General features: G+C 37.2%; 1 protein-coding gene across 2 annotated transcripts; it reads left to right on the top strand.

Annotated features, from left to right (window-relative positions):
- The first annotated feature begins 3,365 nt into the window (after positions 1-3,365).
- Positions 3,366-23,543, top strand: tom1 (target of myb1 membrane trafficking protein). 2 transcript variants are annotated; one of them, XM_036590423.1, is made up of 16 exons: positions 3,366-3,501; positions 6,025-6,109; positions 6,922-7,000; positions 8,064-8,213; positions 8,425-8,559; positions 8,934-9,065; positions 10,040-10,156; positions 10,347-10,480; positions 12,031-12,070; positions 12,166-12,298; positions 12,396-12,456; positions 15,769-15,841; positions 16,131-16,199; positions 17,815-17,874; positions 20,573-20,612; positions 22,449-23,543. In XM_036590423.1, exons 1-16 carry the CDS (start codon positions 3,450-3,452, stop codon positions 22,544-22,546), a joined length of 1,458 nt encoding a protein of 485 aa, XP_036446316.1. In that variant the 5' UTR covers positions 3,366-3,449; the 3' UTR covers positions 22,547-23,543. The 2 variants fall into 2 exon arrangements, with proteins under 2 accessions (XP_036446316.1, XP_036446317.1); XM_036590424.1 differs by lacking the exon at positions 16,131-16,199.
- Positions 23,544-24,871: the final 1,328 nt, after the last annotated feature.

Genomic DNA, 24,871 nt, shown 5'->3' with positions numbered 1-24,871 from the left:
AGAAATCAACTCGATTTCTTTACAGTGGTGGTGATGGGAACCAAAAGATGGTTCTTTAGTCAAGGGAATGGTTCTGTATAGAACCATTTCATGCTTAAACAGTTCTTTGCATGGTGAAATTGTTCTTCAGATTGATGGAGGGTGTGTTGTATGTAGTTCTATACTGAATCTTTTATATTTTACCTATATAGCAACAAAAAGAGTTTTTCTACTGTTGCAAGCTTTGTACCAACAAAGAAGTTCTCCACTAAATAAATAAAACAAAACAGGACATGTTATCTGATCTCAGGCCCTTCAGGTTTTCTATTTTCACTGATTTTGTTGCTGCCAGAGCAATGCGTCTGTTTCTGGATTATGAATCGCTTTGGCTTGGAGGAAGAGAAGAAATCTTGATTGGAGTTTGTCTTCAGGTGCACAGATCTTACACAAAAAGCATAAAAAGACAATGTAGTTGAAATAGAATATTGCACACTAATTATTCGCAAAAGAAAAAGAATGAAAATTTGCTGATAGTGAACATAAACATGAATGTGAACTGTTGTTTGATCCCATTTTTCAGGTATTTATTTATTTATTTAGAGTAATTGTTAAAGTTTGGGGGGGCCTCCTAAGCTTCTGGTGTCCAGTCCCTGTCCCTGCGCTTTTGGGATGAGCCAGAGTGGCGTCCAGAACTAATCATCCACCATTAGTTCATGACCTTACTACTGCACTTGTGACTAAATGCAATCAAATCCTCATAGCCGTGTTCCACCATCTACTGTGAAGAGCAGAGGCCGTTACTGTAGCAAGGGGGAAGTGTTGGATAAGCTTTTTTTTTTTTTTCTTCAGATTGATGGAGGGTGTGTTGTATGTAGTTCTATACAGAATCTATTATATTTTACCTATATAGCAACAAAAAGAGTTTTTCTACTGTTGCAAGCTTTGTACCAACAAAGAAGTTCTCCATCTGTATCATTTTGCCATACAACACCCTGCATGTACTTCTCCACCATGGATGTAGTTTTGATTTAAATAATTATCTCAAAACTATTGCAATATGTCTCGGGCATCAGGCAGCGTATTCCACTTCACGTAATAGCTTAATGTGAGGGAGCTTTTAGAGGCGTTAAAGTCTTCAGACGTTTGGTTCCTATCAGCACCACTGTGAGCAATTTTACATCGAACCACTCTGAATGACACTATTTACATCTTAACGATTTGATTATACAGAAATTCTGAGAAATAGGCAAAATTCACCTTTATCGTTCACAAATGGTCAGTTGTAAACATTTTCCCTTTACCTACATGTCCAACGCAATCCAAGAACCAGCTAGGAACCATTATGTTTAAGCGTGTAGCTCTACTTGGGGTTTCTTTAAACAGTCAAATCGCCCGTCTGCATCAAATAGAAGGAACTGTTTTAATTAGCGGTATCAGGCCTACAAGCTAACAAAAGTTCAAATGAATAAAAGATGTAAAAAAAACAAAACACAGACAAATGGCCCGTGTTCTGGTGGCCACTGTCTTTTGTTCATTTAGCGACAGCAGGAATCGCAGCAAGTTGCAGCCAGACTCTCAAACTGCCAGCTGAGAGGGTTTGTGTTATGGGAGCACGACTTACACACACTGAACACATCTACAGTCAGGACAAGAGCGCCTTCCAGCGGAGCTTTACCGAACAGCAGGCAGCTGACTACCACAGGTAAAAAGAAGTGAAAGAAACCTAGAGTCACCCGCAGTGCTTGCATGGATCAGTGACTAATCAGAGTATTAATTTATATCTCAAAAATAATGAATGAATCAGGAAATCCCTGTAATACTTAGCCATTCTGGGGGAATGTTTTAACTGCGTAACAGCTGCAAAATGTAACCATTCCCCCAGAATGTCTAAGTAGTACAGGGTGTTCCTGATTTATTAATCACTATTCAATTATTATTTCATAATTAATTATTAATTAATTGATTATTAATGAACTATGTGTATTATACTTCAAGACCAGTCAGCAGATAGCACACAATCTACTCCAATTATAAAATACATGACTTACTGGCAAGGTTTGATGTGCAGTATCTCTCATACATGTATTTGAAATATATACTTTTTCTTTGGGGAAAAAACTATGTAATTTGTACCAAAACACTTCAGGGCTCTGTATTTTTGCATTTTCAAAATATCAGTAATACTTTGCCCCCACATGGCCTAATCACAAATATGCAAACTGACCCCAGCAGGTGTTACACAGTGACTTGTTAATGTTTCCCTTAATGGTATATTATTTAGTATCAGAGTAAACTCTTTGTCCAAAATTATCCAGTCATCCACTCTAAGTATTGAATTGAGCACAAACACAGCTTGTATAAAGCCCCCCCGGCATTAGGCTGTGTAGCAGTGGAACTGTGTTCTCTGGAGTGGGGGAGCACCATAGTTGCAGAGATAGATTACAGACCGGGCCAGTGGGGCCAGTCCCCAGAGGCCTTGAAGAGTCTCAGACTACAAGGCCCAAGGGTGCTCAAATACTTGGGGCAATCCACTGCAGAAATAAGCAGCGGATGAACGAATAGCCGTTGGACATGTACAGAACACTAAATAAATAAAACAAAACAGGACATGTTATCTGATCTCAGGCCCTTCAGGTTTTCTATTTTCACTGATTTTGTTGCTGCCAGAGCAATGCGTCTGTTTCTGGATTATGACTTGCTTTGGCTTGGAGGAAGAGAAGAAATCTTGATTGGAGTTTGTCTTCAGGTGCACAGATCTTACACAAAAAGCATAAAAAGACAATGTAGTTGAAATAGAATATTGCACACTAATTATTCGCAAAAGAAAAAGAATGAAAATTTGCTGATAGTGAACATAAACATGAATGTGAACTGTTGTTTGATCCCATTTTTCAGGTATTTATTTATTTATTTAGAGTAATTGTTAAAGTTTGGGGGGGCCTCCTAAGCTTCTGGTGTCCAGTCCCTGTCCCTGCGCTTTTGGGATGAGCCAGAGTGGCGTCCAGAACTAATCATCCACCATTAGTTCATGACCTTGCTACTGCACTTGTGACTAAATGCAATCAAATCCTCATAGCCGTGTTCCACCATCTACTGTGAAGAGCAGAGGCCGTTACTGCAGCAAAGGGAGAAGTGCTGGATAAGCAGTTTTTTTTATTTATTCATTTATTTTATTTGTTTTTCGTTTATCCCTGCTCACCAGTAAGTATAAATGTAAAGCCAAGCTACTGAACACAGTGCTGCCTCTGCTGATGACCAAATAAGAAAAAAAGCAACTTTCGGGAGATGTTTTGTTGCACATCGTAACAGCTTTGTCTCCTCGTTGGCGATTCTCCTTTAAAAGATGACGTCACCTCCCTGAGTTTCCAGTTCGCCCATCACCGGGTACAGCCGCTCCACAGCCTCAGAGAGAGCACTGCCGAGCCGGGAGTTGGCAGCCTGAAGAAAGCGATATTCAACTGACAGCAAAGATGGACTTTTTAATAGGAAATCCTTTCTCGACTCCTGTAGGTCAGCGAATAGGTGAGTGCAGCAGTTTCAACTGGAGAATGGACGCGTAGTTCGGTACTTCGAGCCTGTTGCATTCGACATAGAGCGTGTTTACATGTAATGGTAGCACAAAACTCCAGCTTTAAGTTAATTCACTCTCAGTGTGTTGTATCAAAATGGCCTGTCGTCATGTCAGTGCAATATAGTTTGACAACTGCATGAAAATACGTCGTATAATGAATTGATTAAGACTGACAGCAGAGTAATGGATTAAGTCCAGACTGACATCACATCAGTTCAATCCAGCCGAGGAGGCGGGCTCAGACCCTGTAAACGGGATTTCTGTGTTGGTTTGTTGTAGTTGTCAAACATTGGTGGGTGGGGAATAGGCCTGTTTGCTCTGCAGCTCAAGGTTTCTTTGCTAGTTCGCTGTGTGACCTAGTTGCTGAATGTCTTTACTGTAAAATACCGGTTAGGATTGTTTTGTCATATGATTTTTCACTAACCTTCTACTTATACACTCTTAAAAAAGATGGTCCTTCGAGGCTTGTTTAGTAAGGAGAATAGTAGAACCATGAATTCTGTATAGAACTATGTCATACTTAAATGGTGCTTTGCATGGTGAAATGGTTCTTCAGATTGATGGAGAATGCGTTGTAGGTTCTATGTAGCACCAGAAAGGGTTCTGCTATTGTTACAATGTCAAGCTTGTAACAACAGTGGAACCCTCTTGGTGCTATGTAGAACCTTTTTCAAAAAAGTTCTGTATAGAACCATGAAAAACACATTCTGCTTCAATCTGAAGAATCACTTTGCTATACAAAGAACTATTTAAGCACGAAATGGTTATATATATTACTAAATGATAATAAATATAATAATAATAATAATAATAATAATAATAGTAATAATCTTCATTTATAGGAATTTTCATGCCAGTGGCAACTCAAAGTGCTTTACAGACAGGTGATAAAGCTTAATGGTATTAGAAGAAATTATGCATATTAATTTGAAATCATATAAGAACCACTCCCTTTACAATAGAACCCTCTAATTTCCGCATAATTCAATCCTGCAGATGTAAACAGCGTCAAAGAGGTTTGATGTGAAGTGGTGCATCGTAGAGAAACTTTTTATATGTAACGTTGATGATGGTAAAATAGTGGTAAATCTGAAGAAATATGTTTCTATTTTGCCTCACTGCACCCTGCATGTACTCCTCCACCATGAATGAAAAAAAAAATAGATATTAGTCCAAAAGCATATATAAAATCTATCATAAAACATGTTTCAGGCGTCAAAAAACATTCATAACCATTCCACATAATGCCTTTCTTTGAGGTAGCTTAAACACTTCAGACATCTGGCTACTCACATCATCACTGTGAACAATCAGGCTTGGTAAGTTTCTCTAGAGTGGCGCATTTCACATCAAACCACTCTGAATGACTTGCATTATGCAGAAAATTGGTGGAAATCTCCCTTAAAGAAAAGGGAAAAGTGTTCATTTGTTAGTATGCACATTTCATTTACCAGCTTTTAGTACTATATACTATAAGGCTATAAGGATTTTGGTAACAACAGTGGTGAAAGTCCCACCTACATTGTATAAAATCTTTTAAAGAAGGCCTGCATTATGCATAAAGAAATGGAAAGACACTTTTAGACAACAGCCTAATCAAGTTTTCATAGCTCCGCACCTCACCTACATTCCAGCACCATCCCCTCCCTTTCAGTTGAGCAGGGGAACATTTCATTTGCCTGAATAAACGTGTGTGCCAAGGCAGCTGATAGTCACACGAAGCAATGGTAGAGTGTGTGCCAGTATTAATGAACAAAGAATGATTTAAAGCCACCCAGGGACGTGAGTAGGCATGAGCTAAAAGCTTCGAGCAACTGAATAGCTAAAGTTGCATTAAGCCTTTTTTTTGGGAGTTGGTGGTATAGGGCTAGGCCGGCCCAACCCTCATCTCTGCACTTAACCATTATAGGAGAAGCCACTGTAATCACATGACTAGAAAATGACAGCCTCTACCAGGAGTGATGGAAACCCTGTACATGTAAAGTAGCAGACTAAAACATGTTCTGTAGTGTATAAGTTAGCAAGACCTGAAAAAAAAGTTTAAATTTCTCTCTCTTTTGGTGTTAAAAGCCTCTAGTTAAAGGCTGTGGTATCTTTCTATGTTATTATTTTGTCAACAAACAGTCCAGCATGTTTTCAAGGTTATAGCCGTTGCTGCAATGAGTAGTAAGGTGATAGTATGCTGGCATAATAGATGGGCTAAGTGGAAGAGATACCTCTTGTAAAATGAGCTTTCACTTATGCTCTTGGCTGAAAGCTATTTCAGTAGTCCTAGGCTACTTACTGAAGTTGATCTTAGGGATTATTCTGAAGGGGATGTTACATGTTAGCGTACCCCCTCAGAATGTCATATGGTTATTATTAGCACTGAATAATCACTATAGTATTATAGTTAAGCTAACATCTTTTTACGTTCTCTTTATTTGATATGTTCACTAAAACTGTTGTTGTGTATGTGTGTGTGTGCATGTTAGAATATGCTACAAGCTCCAGTCTGCAGTCAGAGGACTGGGGCCTAAACATGGAAATCTGTGACATCGTCAATGAGACGGAGGAAGGGTATGTGTCAGATCTCAACAGCAGTGTTGTTTATGCCCCCATAAAAGGACTCATTCATTTCAGTTCTTTAATATTGTTGCATTATGCTGCTTTGTGTCAAAAATGTTGGAATCACTGTTCAAAAGGTTGCAAGGTTTTCAATAAAAATAAAAGTAATTGCATTGAAGAAATATGTATACAATTATTCAAATATATGAGTCCTCTGTGATTTTACAGCAGGTTTCAAGTAGTTAGTAAGAAGCTACGAAGCATGTTAGATGTGTCCAGAATAATGAACAGAGTGTAGATGATTCTCCAAAAGGTGTATTAATGAAGTGATAATAAAATTCCTCATTTTTCAAAGGTGGTGATCAAATTTCAAGGCATAAAACCTGACACAAATAATTGTAAATAGAGAATTGCAGTATATGATTTATCATTAAATAAACTCATTTAATACACTTTTGTTATACTTTCTATGAGCAGCAAAGTCACAAAATAAAAAGCACTGCTATGAACAATGTGCCAAACCGATATATAAATTATTGATGACAGTGATTCCAAACTTTTAAAAGGTAGTGTGTAGTAGTTTATTACTATAAAAAAATAGTTTATTACCTAAATTATAGTAGTTTATTACTACAAAACCTTATTATAGTAGTTTGTTACCTAAAAGAACAAAAGCTATTAAAATGACAGTGATTCCAAACTTTTAAATGGTAGTGTACAGTAGTTCATTACTATGTGGTAGTGCATTACCACTATATGCATCAAACACATTAACACTTAGTTATACCATTTATATTACTGTTTTGTTACTATTCTGTTTTCAGACCTAAAGATGCTGTCAGAGCAATAAAGAAGAGGATTGTTGGGAATAAGAATTTTAGAGAAGTCATGCTTGCTTTGACTGTGAGTGGCTCACTGTATACTCCTCCCTCCCCCGACGTCTCTGATTGGTTTTACATTTAGTCCCTTGATGCCTGGGCTTATTATTCAGCTATTAATCATAAGCCTGTAGTAACTACTCTGAATGCGTAAGTACTATGAAACTAATATGTTAGTTATAGATAGATAGATGGATAGATTCAACTTCATTGTCATTGCTCAGTACAAGTACAAGGCAACGAAATGCATTTAGCATCTACCAGAAGTGCAAATGGTAGCAATAGTGCAAAACAGACAGTGCAAATGTGCAATAACAGGCATAAATATGACATATCTATAAAATATAGAACTATATGAACAATATATGCACAATTACAAATATATATCTGAATATATATCTGAATCATACTGAGTAAGCAGTTATGTGTTGTATCCTATATACCTATATACAGTGAACAGTCTGTTGTATGGAAATACAAGGCATAATAAATAATAAATAAATATGGTGTGCAACATGCAATATTACTAGATAAGTGGAGTGGTGTGGAGTTCAGCAGGGTGATGGTGGAGGGAAAGAAGCTGGACCTGAGCCGTCTGGTTCTGGTCCGAATGCTTGTGTATCTCCTCCCGGATGGAGGTGCTTGAAAAAGCAAAAGTTACTACTGGACTCTCACTAGGGATGTCACAATATGCATATTAATATGATTTTTCTCCGGTACAGAGGTTGCAATACAATTCAGTTACAGTTAGATTTAATGCTTTAAAAGTGTTTGTGATGTCAGACATACTTAAATGTGTCTTTAAAAACACTTTATGATATTCATAAAAGCGACAGCCACAAATAAAAGAAGAAACTGTGTGCATATATATTTTTTTTTGTAATTCTGTGATCAGATAATGCAGTCTTTAGGCTTTGACCAAAAAATAGAAGCAAATAATGGATGTTGTTATTTCTTTATTATTTCTGTTTTTAAAATGTATTGCGGTGCATAAAAATTATGTATTGTAAAATTTGTCTATCATTTGTGTACCTTACTCTCACTGTCTTTCATCTTATTTATATTTTTTCTCCTTGTTGGTGCCTCAGGTTCTGGAGGCTTGTGTAAAGAACTGTGGCCACAGGTTCCATCTCTTGGTGTCAACCAGAGAATTTGTCGAGGGGGTTTTGGTCCAAACAATTTTACCTAAAAATGAGCCTCCTCTAGTTCTTCATGACAGAGTACTGAGTATTATACAGGTAAGAAGAACTAATGTCAGTCAGACTGGTTTGAAAGGCAGCCAGTATTGTTTTTGCAAACAAAGGTCAAAGAATGTTGAGTGTTCTAGTGTTGTTAGTTTTGCATGGTTAATATGTCAGGCAGGGCACTGGGTGTGTACGTAACAAGTGTCTGTCTCTCTCTCTCTCTCTCTCTCACTCACTCTTATGCTCTCTTTCTTTCTGTCTGTAGGCCTGGGCTGATGCATTCCGCAGTTCTCCAGATTTAACAGGAGTAGTTTTTGTGTATGAAGATCTCAGAAGGAAAGGGCTGGAATTTCCAATGACTGAGCTGGAAAATTGTTCCCCAATCCACACACCCATCAAGGTGGGAAGATCCACACATGGATCTTCTCTTTTGAAAACTAAACTCTGCCCTTTCTGAGACTTTTAGCCCATAGAAGTATAGCATTACCCTTGTTTTGCTATGCTAGTGAAATGAAATTGATGAGTTTCAGTCCAAAACACATTACAGACCACTTTTATGATATATGTTTTTGGGAGTTGGGTTACACAAGAAATAGTAATAATATATTATGAATATTACTACCTTTATTATAGAACATATAATTAAAAACATAATAAAACTGTTTTGAGAAGTGCTTTACTGATGAATTTTTACATACACTATACTGATCAGTTTCATTTCCGGTTTAATAGTACTCATTACCTTGAGGATTTGTCTTCATTTGTCTTCATTAGCGAGTTCCTGACCAGAAGTTCCCCGTAACCATGTCTGAAGCCCCCCTCTCCCCTACACACCCAGCTCAGTCCCCACCGCAGACTCCTACCATGCAGAACACAGAAGGCCCCATCACTTTATCGCCTGATCAGGTAAACTCCACATATCCAATTAAATAAGAGAAGCCATTCAGCATTAAGATCAGAAAAATCACTGTAAAAGACACTATGCTTGGCAAGGTTGAACTTCAATGTAAGAGGAGGACCCGAAATGCGATGTGTACAATAACTACAACTTTTATGATAGATAAATTGTAAATAATAAAGTTTACTATAGAAATTTTAGAATGACAGTCCATGTAAGCATCTGAACACATTTTACACAATTATATTTGTATATTACATATGTATTACATTACAAGGATATTACATTGGAATTACATAATGTGCATAACACATATATTACATTGTATATGCTGGGTAGTCAGTTTATTAAGCTCACCAACCATATAGATGCACTTTGTAGGTACACAATTACTGACTGTAGCCCAGTTGTTACTATGCACAAGTTGTCAGCCACCTTCTACCCCATTCATCAATAGAACAAATTGACCACTGATGCTGGTTAGAAGATGACAAGAGAACAACAAAGTATGAAAAAAGATGAGCAGTAATACCTAACTGTACACCTACTAGGCATACATACAAAGTGTTCCTAATAAAGTGGCCACTCAGATAGCAGACAGTTCTAGGCAGATTGACTACTGGGCAGATGTTAGACATGCGGGCCATAATAGGGCCAGATGTTGTGCAGCTTTGTGCGGTTTTGCACTGTGTCTATGTTTGTGGGCAAATTCTGCCATGAATGTTGTGGACCAGCAATGTAATTGGGCCAGATTTGGGCCACATTTGTTAGTCCTACTTTACAATGTGCAGGCCAGATCTGGGCCAAGGACCCAACCGTTTACTGGGCCAGAACTAACCCAAGGATGTGGCCCACAAGTGGGCAAGACAGATTTTGCTAACTGGGCAGTAGCTACAAAGTAGTAAAAAGTAGTACAAAGTAGTAAAATGTTGCATCTCCAAACAGGTGTTTGATATTATGGTGCTGTTGGTTCTTCTTGCAGGTGAAGAAGCTGAAGGCTGACCTGGAGGTAGTTCGTAGTAACCTCAGAGTGATGTCAGATATAATGATTCAAATGGATCCTGGACGCATTCAGAAATCTGACGCAGAACTCCTGCAGGTGAGAGATACACCCATTACCACACATAGTAAGGCCCATATTATAACCAAAGAAATTGTAACTTTTGAATGCACACATCCACTTTTGCCAATGTCATTCAATATTCATGACAATTTTGACAGTAGCCTCTTATCTCCATATCTTATCAAAATTGTTTAAGCCTTTCTCTTTTTATTGTTCTCGTCAGTAGCAGTTGTACTCCTCATGTAAGGCAACACAGGAACGAGTAGTGCACCTCATTCCCAGAGTAACTGAGGAGACGTTGGTAGAGCAGCTGCTGGTTGCCAATGACGACATGAACGCAACCTTCACACGATATCACAGGTAAGAAGCAACTTAAGGAACTGACATTATTGAGGGGATTTTTTAAGTTTTACAGGTTACACAGAATTCCATGGATTACTGCATGGATATACCAGGGCGTTCAAAAGTTTGGAATCTGGATACTGGAATCAGTTTTTTCAACATCATAAAACCACTCTGCATTCAGATAAATGGATATAGCCAATGTATTTTGCTAAACCGATGTAACTTCCGAGGTTTTATATAATTAATAGGATGCTAAGTAGCTGTGAATAAAATTCAGGACATTTTAGGTTTGTCCAGAATGGTAAACAGATCTGTGGAAGATTGAAGAATTATGATGAAATTGAGAATTAATTGTATCTGCAATAAAACAATTTAAGAATATAATTTCCTTAATTATTTTGTCAATTCTAGCTAGCAGTCAATGTAAGCTGTCATTTCCATTGAGGGGACATTTCTACTGTAGTAGAAATAGCATTTTGTCAAAAATACTAGGCTCCATTAGCATACTGCATTCAGTTTAAGAACTAGTCATGTCATGTAAGAAAGCTTACCATGTAAAAACAGTTTACTGAAATTTGATTAATTTATTCCATACTTGGAAAATATACATATCAAGCATAATCTTTTATATATGTTTAAATTGGTTGAATTTCAGAAAACATCAAACATCTTCACTCCCAGCATGTGCTAAACTGCTACTCTCTGTTTCTATGGTCACCAGTTTTTCAAAGTTTTATGAAAGCTTTATCAAAAACCTTTTGTCATTGTGGTGGAAATGAAAAAAATCAAATGAAAAGTTTTGGGGTCAGCAGTATTTTGTTTAAGAAAAACAACAGGAAAAATCTGTTTTGATTTAACTGACTCAATTTTAATGTGCAATAGAATTTTGAATTATTGTATCCCCTAGGGTACAAAAAGATCATAGATTTCTAAACGTAAAGATGATATAGCTCAACTCAGCTACAAATAAGATATGTGTCAGCAATTATTATGGTTTCTCTAGCCGAGTGCCTTGAGGGTAGGGAGGTCACATAATACTAGTTCAGATAAGTGCATTTGGCAGGTGTTCAGTGATAATTTGCATTTTAAACTTTAACACATTGTATCACAAGATATTCAGATTCAGAGAGAAATACTAGCATGTTAATCAGTGCTGAAAGGCTTCACTGTGACCATGTGATAGTTTAAAGTACTTTAAACTATTAAACTATTAAATGCTGTCATTTTAATTATTAATAATATTAGTAGTCCTTTATCTGCACAGGGGTAGCATGATATGAAAATTAGCTACACAATGGGAATTGTGAACAAAGGTAAAGAAAAATTGTGCCAAACAATTTTGGCATTATGGCAAAAGGCAAGTTAGCCACTAGGCTATAAGGTTGTATTCAGTTGCTTTTGTGTAGACTATATTACAGAAAAGGAAGACAAAAAGTTTAGAAGTTGATGCTGATAAAAGTATTTTGAAAGCCACTGCAGTGTCTAGACTACACTAAACACTTTCTCTCTGAGTTGTGTTATGTTTAGTGTGGTTGAACTTAGGTAATCTTTTTTCTGTTACTCAGTTTTGAAAGACATCTCAACAGACAGAACACTGGACAATCGGTAAGAACATTTCATTTAATATCCTTTCAATTTTTATTCAGTATAGTCACCATTTGGGATTAATAATTGTCTTTTGTTCACAAATTTTAAATCAGTGTCCCACTTATGGCAACCTTATTGACCTCAACTCTGCCTCTAAATCGCACAACCAATCAAAGCAATCAACCCCTATTCATAAGCCCATCAGCCACACAGTCGGCTCACTGTCCAGTCAGATGGCTGGCCTAAGTAAGTATTGATATTTTGCTTTGATGTCTGAAATCTCATCTCATGCTTGTGTATTTTACATGACAGTTGTAAATGTTTTTTTATTATTTTTTTTCAGGCACAAAAGTAGAAGGCCATGCACAGAAACAACACCACTCTTCAGCACGGCTCCAAAACAGGTAGATTACCCGGTTACTTTTCTGTGTATGCACATGCAGTTTGAATGCAAACGTTTGTGCTAAATTACATATTTTGTTTATGTCTGAAGTGTAAAGAATTAAAACAGGATTCTGTAAATATTAACGAACAGTTACTTTATATTTGATTTACTTAAAAATAGGGGAAAAACACCCCCGTTGGCAGATATCACAGCTTGCAAACCCTTTTTATAACCAGCTAGGAGTCTTTCTGTTCTCGTTTGAGGAATTTTTACCCACTCTTCCTTTCGGAACACTTCTAGTTTTACAATATTTTTGAGCTGTCTGTTACGCACAGCATGTTTTAAGATCTGCTCACAGGTTTTGGGGCAATGATGTTCAAGTTAAGAGACTGAAGAAGTTTGTGGTGGATCATCCAGCTCTTCCACAGTTCCCTTTAACTTCCATTTCTTGATGACAGTTTGGACAGCAGAATTTGTGATATCTTTTTATAGCGGTCCCTTTCCTTTTAGGCATCACTTCGCTTTATTTTCAGATCCTCAGCCAGTTGCTTGCCCATGGTTGCTTAGTGTTAGAATGAAGTTTAAAGATTTAAATAATTTATTATTCTGGAATTTGCATCTGCTGACAGTTCCTACTGACAATTTCTGACCTGCCTAACCAGTCCTAAGAAGTCAATTAAGGCCTAACGAGGTAACTTAGGTATAAGACTTTACAGCGGAAAGAGTGTGCAAACTTTTCCACATGCCACAATTACTTCACAATTTCATCTGTGTTTTTTATCATTTATGTTAATCAAATATAAAATAAATTGCATTATTATTTTCCAAAACTGCTGCAGACATTGTGTTTACTTCTTTTCACTTAAATGAAATCAACAAAATATGTAATTTGGTCAGGAGTGCCCTGGACACCGTATACATGTCCAGTGAGAAGCAAAAATATTGTCAGAATCAGGTGATTCTGATTGCTTAGGTGTTCAGTGTTCCCTTAATTGTAAACACATAAAAGGATTGTGAATGAATCGGTTTTAGCCAGTCTGGATTAGCAGACTTGTTTTGGTGTTTAATGTACAAAACGAGATGAAAACTGAAGAATTTACTACGATCAAAAAACAGGCAATTTTGAACATAAATACATCAAAGGCCAGAACCATAACAGAAACATGCAGAACAACTGGGCATTCCAGAAACAACAGTATGTTCCAACAAACAGGCTATCCCAGGAAGACATCAGCAGCTGATGACAGGAACATTGTTAACACTGTGAAGAAAAGCCCAAAAATAATGTTGAAAGAAATTAAAGACAATCTCCAGAGCATACGGTTGAAAGTATCAGTATTTACCATTTGCAAGAGGCTTAAAGAGAAGGAATACAGAAGCTGCACTATAAGACGCAAACCTCTCATCAGCACCAAGAACTGAAGGGCCAGGATAGAATTCTTCAAGAACTACAAAGATGAGCCAGAAAGTTTCTGAAGCAAAGTTTTCTGGACAAATGAGGTAAAGAGTAATCTTATCAAAGTGATTGGAAGGGAAAAGTGTGGAGAAAGAGAGAAACTCCAAATAATCCTAAACACGCCACTGCATGTGAAGCAAGGAGGAGGCAGTGTCTTGGCTTGGGCATGCATGGCTGCTTCTGGAACTGGTTCACTGGTCTTCAGTGATGTCAGTGGTGATGTTAGCAACAGAATGAATTCTGAGACGTAAATAAACATCGCAAACACATTGCCCAGACCTTCTCTGCTGTAGTCTCATATTAGCTTGAACTGATGGACGATAGTATCGGGAATTGCTTATAGATTAAATCTATCCTGATGGCTATCAAGTTGGATGATTTAAATGCTATTAAAAGCATTGTCTGCAGCCTTAAGATGCACAAAAGCAAAAGTGTGAGTCTCGTAATCTGTGTTTTCTTTTAATGTGTCCATGTCCTATATCAGTCCTGATACATCGTCTGGCGTTAGATTATTCTATAGTAGAACAACACAGCACTTTTTTTTACTGTGGTCATGCTTGTTATTGAGATAAAGCTGTGCTTTCCACGCACTGACCATCTTTCCTCAGGAAACATGAACACTGGCATAACCGACTGACATTATGGTTCCATCAATGTTGTTTAAATCTAAAAAAAAATAATATATCCCAGGCTAACAACAACAGTACACCACAGTAACAGTAGCATGCAGGCTAACTTAACACAGTAAACTTTGGCCATTTCATTATTTTAACAAGAAGCAACCTGTAGGCTGTAAGAGTATGATTATACCAAACCATACCTAAAATAGTTTAGCAGGATTGCATGTTTCTGATAAAAAACATAAGCATGTTTATTCTTTTTGGCTTGAGCAGGTTTGTCTGTGGTTTGTTACTACATTATTTGCCTTGCTGAAACAGGTTACTGGAGGCCCTGGGAATCTCAGCTTGCCTCTCAGACAGTATTTGATGCTCTCCGCGGTGGCTAGGGGGCACAGCTGGATGATGGTTTATTGTATACAATCTCACTAGCATGGTCTCATGCTCATGATTTTATGAAAATGTAATAAAAATAACCCATTTCACCTAAATAGCTTGGTTTCCTTTTGAACATTTATTCATTAGTTCTCTGTAGAAAGACTTGAGAGTCCTTTATCGCCTGTGCACGGCTTTAGTCACAACAGTTCAGAGATACCAGGTAGAGTGGCCTGTGGCTAATTTAATAAGGGCTGAAATCGCTTCATCTACAAACCCCAATAATGCAAACAGGTCTGACAGGATGAATTTCCAAACGTTACTTTTGTTCACCATACATCTACACTTATTCAGAAAATCTGTTTCCAACATAGTTTTTTGCATTTTACTTTTATCAATAAACTTTTACACTCATCCATGCCTAAAAACTTTTTGTGACATTTTATTGTATTTTTTCATCCAGGTTTTTAATGCACATTTTCTAAATTTGCAAAAACAAAAATCTAGGAAAACCCACAATTCTCCCAATATATATTTGTGCTCCTCCAGTGTGTGTTGGAGTAAGGATATTAACCCCTTAAAGGGCCAGGGGCTACCAGCAGGCCCAAAGTTTTAATACCCAATTCTATAACCTAAGAGTAGCTAAACCTGTTTAAAGTCCCTGTAGTTACTGAATAATAAGCCTTAGTATGTAATAAGCCTGGTTCTAAGGAACCATTTGGAAGAAAAAAAATCAAGCATTTAACTTGAAGGACAAAAATGGCAGAGAAGTTGAAAAAATGGGCAGGGAAGGTGAAATATGGCAGGGGAGTTATGTGAAATAATGTGATTAGACATAAAATGTATGAATAATCAAATCCTTGTGTATATTTGTATATTTCAGGGACAGTGAGGAGAATTCTACAGTACTGGACGAACTAGCTGCAGGACAAACTCGATTGCATAATGCTGGAGTGGTGAGTAGTGCTAAATTATTAACTGCTAAAGAAAGGATTGTGTTTGAAAAAGACCTTACTAATATTAAACATCCTGTGTCTTGTACTGCTAGTGCTTTTTTTTTTTTTACTTTTTTTTTACGTTGTAAACCCTTTAACATCTATGTGCTTTCTGCTGTCTGAATGCATATATAAGTTGTAGTTGTTCAAGCCATGTAGAATCCTTTAGTGTAGATAAGCATGTGCATGCTTACCTGTGCCTAATAGTGCTTTTGCATGTTAGTCATTGAAAATGTCTGTCTGTGTGAAGGATAACAGCCCAGACTCCATCCCTCTCGGCACCTCCCCTCAATTTTATTGGATGGTGGAAAAGGGCATGGTGGGTCTTATTGGATGGTGAGGTAGTCAGAATTATGGTGTGCCTTTGTACTGGCTGAGTTTGCATGCCTGCTGCTCCAGGGTTGTTATTCATCTATTATTTTTCTGTCATCGTTTCAGTCGTGTTATGAATTTGTTTTAGGGATGCACCAATACGGGACTTCGGGCCATTAATAACAACCATGAATTAACACCTTCTTGTGGAAGATACTGATATCACTAACCATAACCATATATAACCATAATTTACTGTTTTTGCTTTTAAAACAAGTTCACCGTATCATCCATATATGAAGTGTAGTTCAATGAGCATAATAGGATGCCTAATTATCAGTTGTAATTATTAGCAGTAATTTGAGTATTAGATTGATAATTATAATTACATTTTCCCATTCATCCTGTTGGCCATTGTTATAGTATTGTGCAGAACTCAGAGACCACCCTTCAATTTTTTTATTATTTACAGTCAAAACAGCCATTAAGTACAAGTTATTCATATTTTCTGAGGAGATATAAGATCATCTATTTGCATAAGAAAAGGGAAAATGAGTTGGAAAACAGAAGTTTCCAAAAATTCAAACACTTACTAAAACAGTTTCTTAAAACAATTACTAAAAGATATGGACAAAATGAGACCCCTAACAACTATGCATCCAACAATCATGCAAGACCTGGCATGACTACCAAAACTGTCTATAGGAGAAGATCAAGCTCCATTCTTTTTTCAGATCAGAAGAAATCCACAGGTGTTTCTGTCCATCCTTCCACTCTGAAAAGACAACTCAACACTATGAGTCTGACAGGATGTGTAGCATTCAACAAAGAAGAAAACTTTCAAATCAAACAAAGGAGTTGCTGGTGTTCTCAGAGCAATGGACTGACCACCCCAAAACGCAACCAACTTCTAAGGCTGAACTTGGGAGGTGTGGAGAAATATCCTCGCAAATTTCGTAAAAAAATTGAAAGCAAGTTTGAAAGCAAGAATGGAAGCTACAATAAAGCACAGGATGGATAGACAAAATAGTAAAAAAAATGAAATGAAATGAAATTTAGCTGTTGAGGCTTTCAGGTAATTTTCTCTTAAATATATATATATATATATATATATAAATATATATATATATATATATATATATATATATATATATATATGTATATTGTTCTTTCCTGGTGCTGGTGCAGAAAAATGAATAAGTCATGAAAATTGACTGGAAATAAAATAAACGGAGGGTGGTCTCTGAATTTGTGCAGTACTGTGTATCATGCACCCCTAATTTGTTTCATTGAAAAATGCAAAGTGGCGCTGGATAACAGTGCATTTGACTGCTGTGCTGTGAGTGGTGAAGGTAGCAGGTGGTGTTTTTTTTCATGAATTACTCTTGCATCTGCATCTGAACTGATCACATACTAGCTTTTTCCTGTTTTTGATTGGGATTTCATTTCTGCCTGTACCAAAAAAACTGCTGTATTGTCCTATGTTAGAATGGAATGGATCAAAAGAACATTCTTGGTGTCTTCTTCTTTTCAGGGCCTTATGTAATAATCCTGAGGCTGGTGGGTGCTTAATTGTCCCCAGTCAACAATGGTAGTCTTAATTATTTGTCTTCATTCCTCAGATTCCTGTCGATCAGAGTGGTGTGATGGATGACATTGAACGATGGCTTGATGTGGATGATGTGAGTGTTAATTACTGTTTTATTCCTTCATAATTATACACACTTAAATTGTTTTCTGAGATTTTATGATGTTTAAAGCAGATGAGCTGGAGCTTTGTAACAATATCAGGACTGAAAGTGAACTCATCAACGCTGTTGACACACATGATCTACTTTGAAACTACATGAAACAGCTTAGAAATGTGTATTGAATATTTTGTGATGAATAGGTATAACTTTCACAACAGGAAAAACATCTACAGTTTTTAAATTTCAGTATTCAGATTTGTGCATTTTTTAAATGAATGGGTTGATTAGCTGATTCTTGTTAGAGTAGGTTTCTATATCTTGCTGGATCTCACCTTTACAGAACTACAGAATTATAGACATATTCTATCCATTAATCGTTGTTGAGCCTATAAAAACAGTTTGGGCTGTACTTAAATAACCAAGAACCTTAACAGTTTGTATCATGATGGACTTTTCACAGTGTCTAAGGAATTGCTAGTAGAGTATCTGTCTGTATTTGTAATAACACACTTTTATAATTTTTTAATAACACTGGTTATTACAAAGCTTGAGCAAGCATTTAAAATCATAGTTTTGCAAAAAAAAAAATCTAATTTAGACAAGTTCTTTATATGGCCAAAAGTATGTGGACGCCTGACCATCACACCTATGTGGACTTGTTGGACATCCCATTACAAAACCATGGGCATTAATATGTAGTTGGCCCCCCTTTGCGACTGAAACAGCCTCCACTCTTCTGGAAAGGCTTAGCACAAAATTTTTGAGTGCGTCTGTGGGAATTTGAGCCCGTTCTGACAAAAGACCATTTGTGAGGTCAGGCACTGATGTTGGACGAGAAGGCCTGGCTTGCAGTCAACTTTCCAAAGGTTTCATCCCAAAGGTGTTCAATGGGGTTGAGGTCAGGGCTCTGTGCAGGCTACTGAAGTTCCTCCACATCAAACTCATCAAACCATGTCTTTATGGACTTTGTGCACAGTCATGCTGGAACAGGAAAGGGCCTTCTCCAAACTTTTACCACAGAGTCAGAAGCAGATAGTTAGACTATAAGTAGAAGCATATAGTATATGAGTCTATAAGTCTAAGATGTCTTTGTTTGCTGTTGCGTTAACATTACCCTTCAGTGGAACTAAAGGGCCCAAACCCTCAAAAATAGCCCCGGAACATTATACCTCTGCTTTACTGTCCGCATCTGCCAAATTCAGATTCATCCATCAGACTGCCATAGTAAAGTGTGATTCATCACTCCAAAGAGTATGTGAGAGGTGCGGAACGGGAACGGAGTGGGGAGTGGTGCGGCAGAATTTTTCCCATAGCGTATAACGGCGTGTAACAGAAAGTTAGAATGTCCGTGTATTCTCTCAATCTGAAATAACTCGATACCATTCCATCACACAAATCAGTGTTTTTTTCTACTTTAGGCAAGGAGCATGAAATCAAAAACCTGAAGCGGAGTGATTACATAATGCTTTAGCAGAATGTAACCTAAGCGGAGATGTTTGCTGCGCCACTCCACTCACATGCTCTGCTCTAGAGAACACATTTATGCTGCACCAAAATCCAAGGGAGACGTGCTTTACACCACTCCAGTTGACGCTTAGCATTACGCATAGTGTGTGCAGATTCTCTGCAGTTTTTGTGCTGAAAAAAAGAGGCAGTTTGGAACTCTGTAGTGAGTAATGCAACAGAGCAATTTTTACATGGTACACACTTCAGCACCTGACAGCCTCGCTCTGTGAGTTTGCATGGTTTACCGCTTCATGTCGGAGCTGTTGCTGCTCCTATAGATGCTTTTATTTCACAATAATAACACTTACAGTTGACCAGGTCAGGTCTAGCAGGGCACAAAGTTCACAAACTGACATTCTGTGGCAGTCCCATAAGTCAATGAGCTCTTCAGTAAGACCTATTCTACTACCAGTGTTTGTCTATGGAGATTTCACAACTATGTGCTTGATTTATACACCTGTTAACAATGAGTGTGTCTGAGTCACTTCAATAATTAGGATGGGTGGCCACATACTATTGGCTATATAGTGTATATTGCTAAACCCTTGAACCCTGAAATTTGTCTGTACGTTTGTCCCTTTTTTATAGAGAACAGTGTCATACAGCGTCTGAAACCCCATAAGCATTCTTTTCTATTACTTAACAATTGGACTTGTTTGGAAGCAAGTGTTTGGTGACTTGGGCATGCAGTTTGCACAATGCTAATTGGTGGAGTATAAGCATCCTTACTTGTCAGCTACATTAGCCTCATTGCTCCAGTGCAAAACTAGAGACACAAACTTTGACTAATATATACAAAATTTGGGTAAAATGGGCTAAATTAGGTTTTTGTCAGAGCTACATCTTTAATTAGTCACAGTTTTGACATACATCTGGATGTAAAATTTTCACTTAGAAAATCAACAAAACATGTAATTTAACTATGGGTGTCTTAAGTTTTTGCATACAACTATCACCCTTAAAATCTACTTTAACTGTTTTTGACTTGTTTCATCACAGTATCTTTGGTATGCCATGGTGTTTGCCAACAGGAAATGAGGAGGAGCCTTCATATTCTGACTTGGGATCAGGCCTTAGATGTGTTTTCAGATTACACTGATGTCCTTTTGCTTTTGGGAGGTTTAGAGTGTGTAAGTTGGAACAACAGGAACTTTCTCATTTTGTGCTTGTTTTTGTGGTGCAGGATGATGACTTGGCAGACTCTGAGGGAGTGACCAGTGAAGGTATCAGTCAGTCAGTTTCTAACATGCATTCACTCCTAAAATATATTGCATTTAAATTAGAGGATCCAAAGGACACAAAAAACAACCAGTGTTAGGTGCCAGTGGTATTAGATACATAACATTATGAAGATATGTTATCGTTGTAAGTAAATACATTGATAAGTGATACATTACACCTCACTATGAGTGTACTGTGGGTGTTGTCAGTACTTGTAGAACAATGAACACCTGCTTGTATCATAAAAAAATTTAGATTATAGAAAAAAAACACCGTATGGTAACCACATAAGCTGCATAGTTGCAGTTTGTTCACTGTTAGCACAAAATACAATTCTTATTTATTAATTTATTGTTTTTATTATAAAGCTCAAAAACCCAGTTATCATATTGTGTATCATGGAAATGTGTTTGTACATTATGTTAAATGTTTGCCACATCGCCCACCCTGATTATAAACTGGCTAGAGGCTTACTAGCGATCTCATTTTACATAATTACAGGCAGCAATCTCAAATATTTGGGGCTGGTCCAAATAACATTTTAAAAGCTTTAAATACTCCCTGGTCCAAACAAGTACCCAATATTCGCTTTTTCAACATCACTCTTAAAAAGAATTACATGGTTACATTATTAACCATAATTTTAGGTATGTTCCTTGCTGCAGCTCAACAGATATCCAGTAGGTAGAAATGATGCATTAGCCCAACTGCTTGCATGCCGAAAGTTGCTGTAAAAGCCGTGATTGTAGCCCCCTCGTTCCATTACAGCTTTTTTGAGTCACATAGATGCTGCATCAAGTTTTTTGGTCATTTTAGTTAGTTTCTTTTATTTGTTTTGTCAAGTTATTTTGTTTGGCTAGTTCACCGTTTTGTATCATGGAAAGCAGTAGTGAGGGAGACATGCAGGCCAAATTGAGCTCAGTCAAAGTAGAGCTACAGATAGTGAAGGACTGAGGAGCTGTTGGAGCTAGAAAGAACCGCTCTGGCACCGGCGACAGAAGGGCCAATGTTCTCCTCATCCACTGCCAGAATTCACCACAGCAAACACTTCTGAGGCCCTGAGCTTCCCGTTTTTAGCATTGTCCTCAACAGAGACTAGTGCATTAGTCACCAGTGCACCACCTGGTCCTAGAGATCTACTTTCCTGCAGAGTTTAGTTCCAACATGCATCTAACCTGCCCCACACCTCCCCTTACCTAACACTAATGATCCAGCCAATCAAGGATTTCTGAAGAAGTTAAATAGCTGGAGCAGGTATGACAGGTTGTGACTCTAGACTCTGCAGGAAGGTAAATCTCCAGGACCAGGGTTGGTGACTACTGGACTAATGGTACTCAGATAAGTATCACTGTATCACATAGCTGAGATAATTTAGCAAACTTGTCATGTTAATGATAATTTGTTATCCCACAATAATAAACAGTGTTTCCACACAGGTGATTTCCCAGGCATCTTTGGTCTTTTAGTTTCAGTAGTTAGGTGGAAAGCTTTGCACTTTGAGGAGAAGTTTCATTGTTGTCTAAATTAAACCAGCTATAATTTGTTTAACATTTTCCATCTTGAAACAATCATGTCCATTTTAAAGGCATTTCCTGATGAAATATGTTGCAGATCAGGTGACATTTTCAATTTTTGTGGCTTGAAAAAAGACAAAGCTTCCAAATACTAAATATAGAATTTAATACCAGCATAGCAAACAAATACTTGAGTAATCGTATTATTTGGGCCAGCCCTAAAATTTTTGCACAAGTTAGAGTTTAGAAAAAAAATTCTGTAATCATGACTGTTGTAGATCATCACAAACCAAAACTTTCTCACTCTCTTTGGGTCTCCTGCAGAGTTTGATCGATTTTTGGCAGAGAGAGCAAAAGCAGCCGAGCGTCTTCCCTCCGTGAAAGCATCGTCTCGTGACCACCTGCCGTCAAAACCACAGTGATTACAAGAACATGGTCACCTACAACTAACACATTCCCCAGCAAGGATCATCATTAGCACAAAAGTAGATGATGAAGAAGAATGTTTTTTTTTTAATGTTTATGAGTTAATGCAATGGCTATAATTATATCATAAAATTGCGTAACAGAGAAGAAGTGCTGCATAACATGAATTTTAAATGTACTAATCTTGATTTTAGGGCTCTGGCACTGATGTTGTGCCATTCTCTGGTTTACCAGGCTGTTATATATCTTTTGTATCAAGTACTTTTTTGAAACTATTTTAGTATGAACTGGTTACTGGTTCTTGTGGCACACAAGATTCACTTTTAAGACAGATTAAAAGATTCTTCTCTAACGTTCTAACATACAGTGGCTATCAACAGTGAAGGATAACATTTTTGGTTTGCATAGAAGAGAGAATTTCTCAGTTGGTTTCTCTATATTCAAGTCCCAGTCACAAATCGCTGGGTCATTTTTATTTAATACTACAGCAACTATAATATTTTGAAAATATAACAGTGACATCTACAATATATTCATTTTACCATAGTCTCTGTTTCAAGATTGGAGATGCCTGGGAGGACTTTTTGCAGATCAAGGGGAGACTGTGAACAGAGAGATTTCAGAGTGTATACATTCTTCACAAGCAGTGCAGCAAAAGCAGGATGTGCATAGATGGGATAAATACTAGACATGCCAATCTAAACTGATCAAATGGAATCTAAGGCAGGCACAGTCTAGTTGATAGTAAATGTCAGCTTATTTTTGCATATAAGTTATTTTTTGAAGACCCTTTATCATTTAGTAGTTCATTTTCCCTATTTGTGGGCCAAACTCAGTTGGGCACCTCAGAGATGAAGGTTCAACTGTGGTGAGTGGTTATACTTTTTGTAAAGAAAAAAAAACAGGAATTCAGTGGTTGGGCTTTATTTTTTAATGCTATAAAATATTACAATAACAAGTTATAGTACTTTAATAAAATGTCTGAACATCTCAGCACTGTGTCTTTCTGTAAAGTACCAGCATCAACCAGGTTTATATTAAAGAGGTCAGCTTACAATGTGAGTTAATGATACCAAAATAGTCAGAATTCATTTTACACTATACCATTTTTCAACCTTTCTTATGTGAAGTACTTTAGAAATAGCTCACTTATTTCTGAGTAAAACACGGAATCAAGGAGGGTTTTGCTTGGTGATAGGCATTTTGCTTGGTGATAGATGGTGCAAGGGGGATGTGAAACACAGTATTATTGATTAACATTATCTTTCCTTGCCTGCTGGTGCACATTGTTGTAATAAAAAATTAGAAGACATTTTTGAGGCAGGAAAATTCTGTCATTATGTGAAAACAAGAATGCTGATTACAGGAAAACAAGAACACTGAGTATTAAATGACAAGATATGATGAATCACGCGACCAGGGACACAAGCTAACAAGGTGAAAAGGGAAAATTTTGATTTCATGTTAACTTTAAAAAGGCTGTTTTTGTTACTTTGCCTTTAAGGCTTACACATAGAAATTATCTCTGTTCTAAATAGCTGCCCTTTATTGTGCCACATTCAAAAAGCAGTCTGAGCTGAAACACACCTTAAATGGGAATTCTACAAATTTTTCAAAATTTCTGCATATTTCAGTGGTTGCAATGTAGACATGGTTGTTTGATGTGAAATGGGCCCAGTTCATTGTAGAATTGTTCTAGGATATCGTCCCCAGAATCTTTTTTCAAATTAACCTATGCAGTGGCTACATTTTTATTTAAACAACAAAACATGCAGTTATTTAACAGTGTTACTTGGCGTGTCCCATAAACAAAATCATAAAAAAAGAGTGAAAACACTAACATTTTTTTTTTTTTAAAACATGTAAAAAACAGTTTCCCTCAAAATTCACCCATTCTTAAACTTCTTTCTGCATTCTCTCTCTCCCTCTTCACCTCAACCATTTCTTCTCCACATTTCCTGCCAACACATAAATTATTTATCTACAGTTTTTATATATTTTAAAAGCTAAATAGTCATTCAGTAAAACTCTTCACTAAAACCAAACCAAGAAACCTGACCCAAGCCTGACAGTCCCTACAAAATATCAGGTAAACATTTTTTCACTCACAACATCAGGCTCGCGTTGGTTTTCAAAAGGGTGAAATGTGACATGTTAACCTTATAAGGTTTGGGGCTGGTTAAAAAATATCTGGGGCTATAGCACCAGTAACTCCCCTTCCACCTACTAATAAAAACTACTCTTGAAGCGCAACAGAACAGGGGAGACCTGGAGTCAGACCATGGGACAAGTCTGACAGTGACAGGACAAGGGGCTGGTGT

This window comes from Colossoma macropomum, unplaced genomic scaffold (assembly GCF_904425465.1).
Source record: "Colossoma macropomum unplaced genomic scaffold, Colossoma_macropomum, whole genome shotgun sequence".
Lineage (NCBI taxonomy): Eukaryota > Metazoa > Chordata > Actinopteri > Characiformes > Serrasalmidae > Colossoma > Colossoma macropomum.
This window is presented reverse-complemented; position numbering and strand designations above follow the sequence as displayed.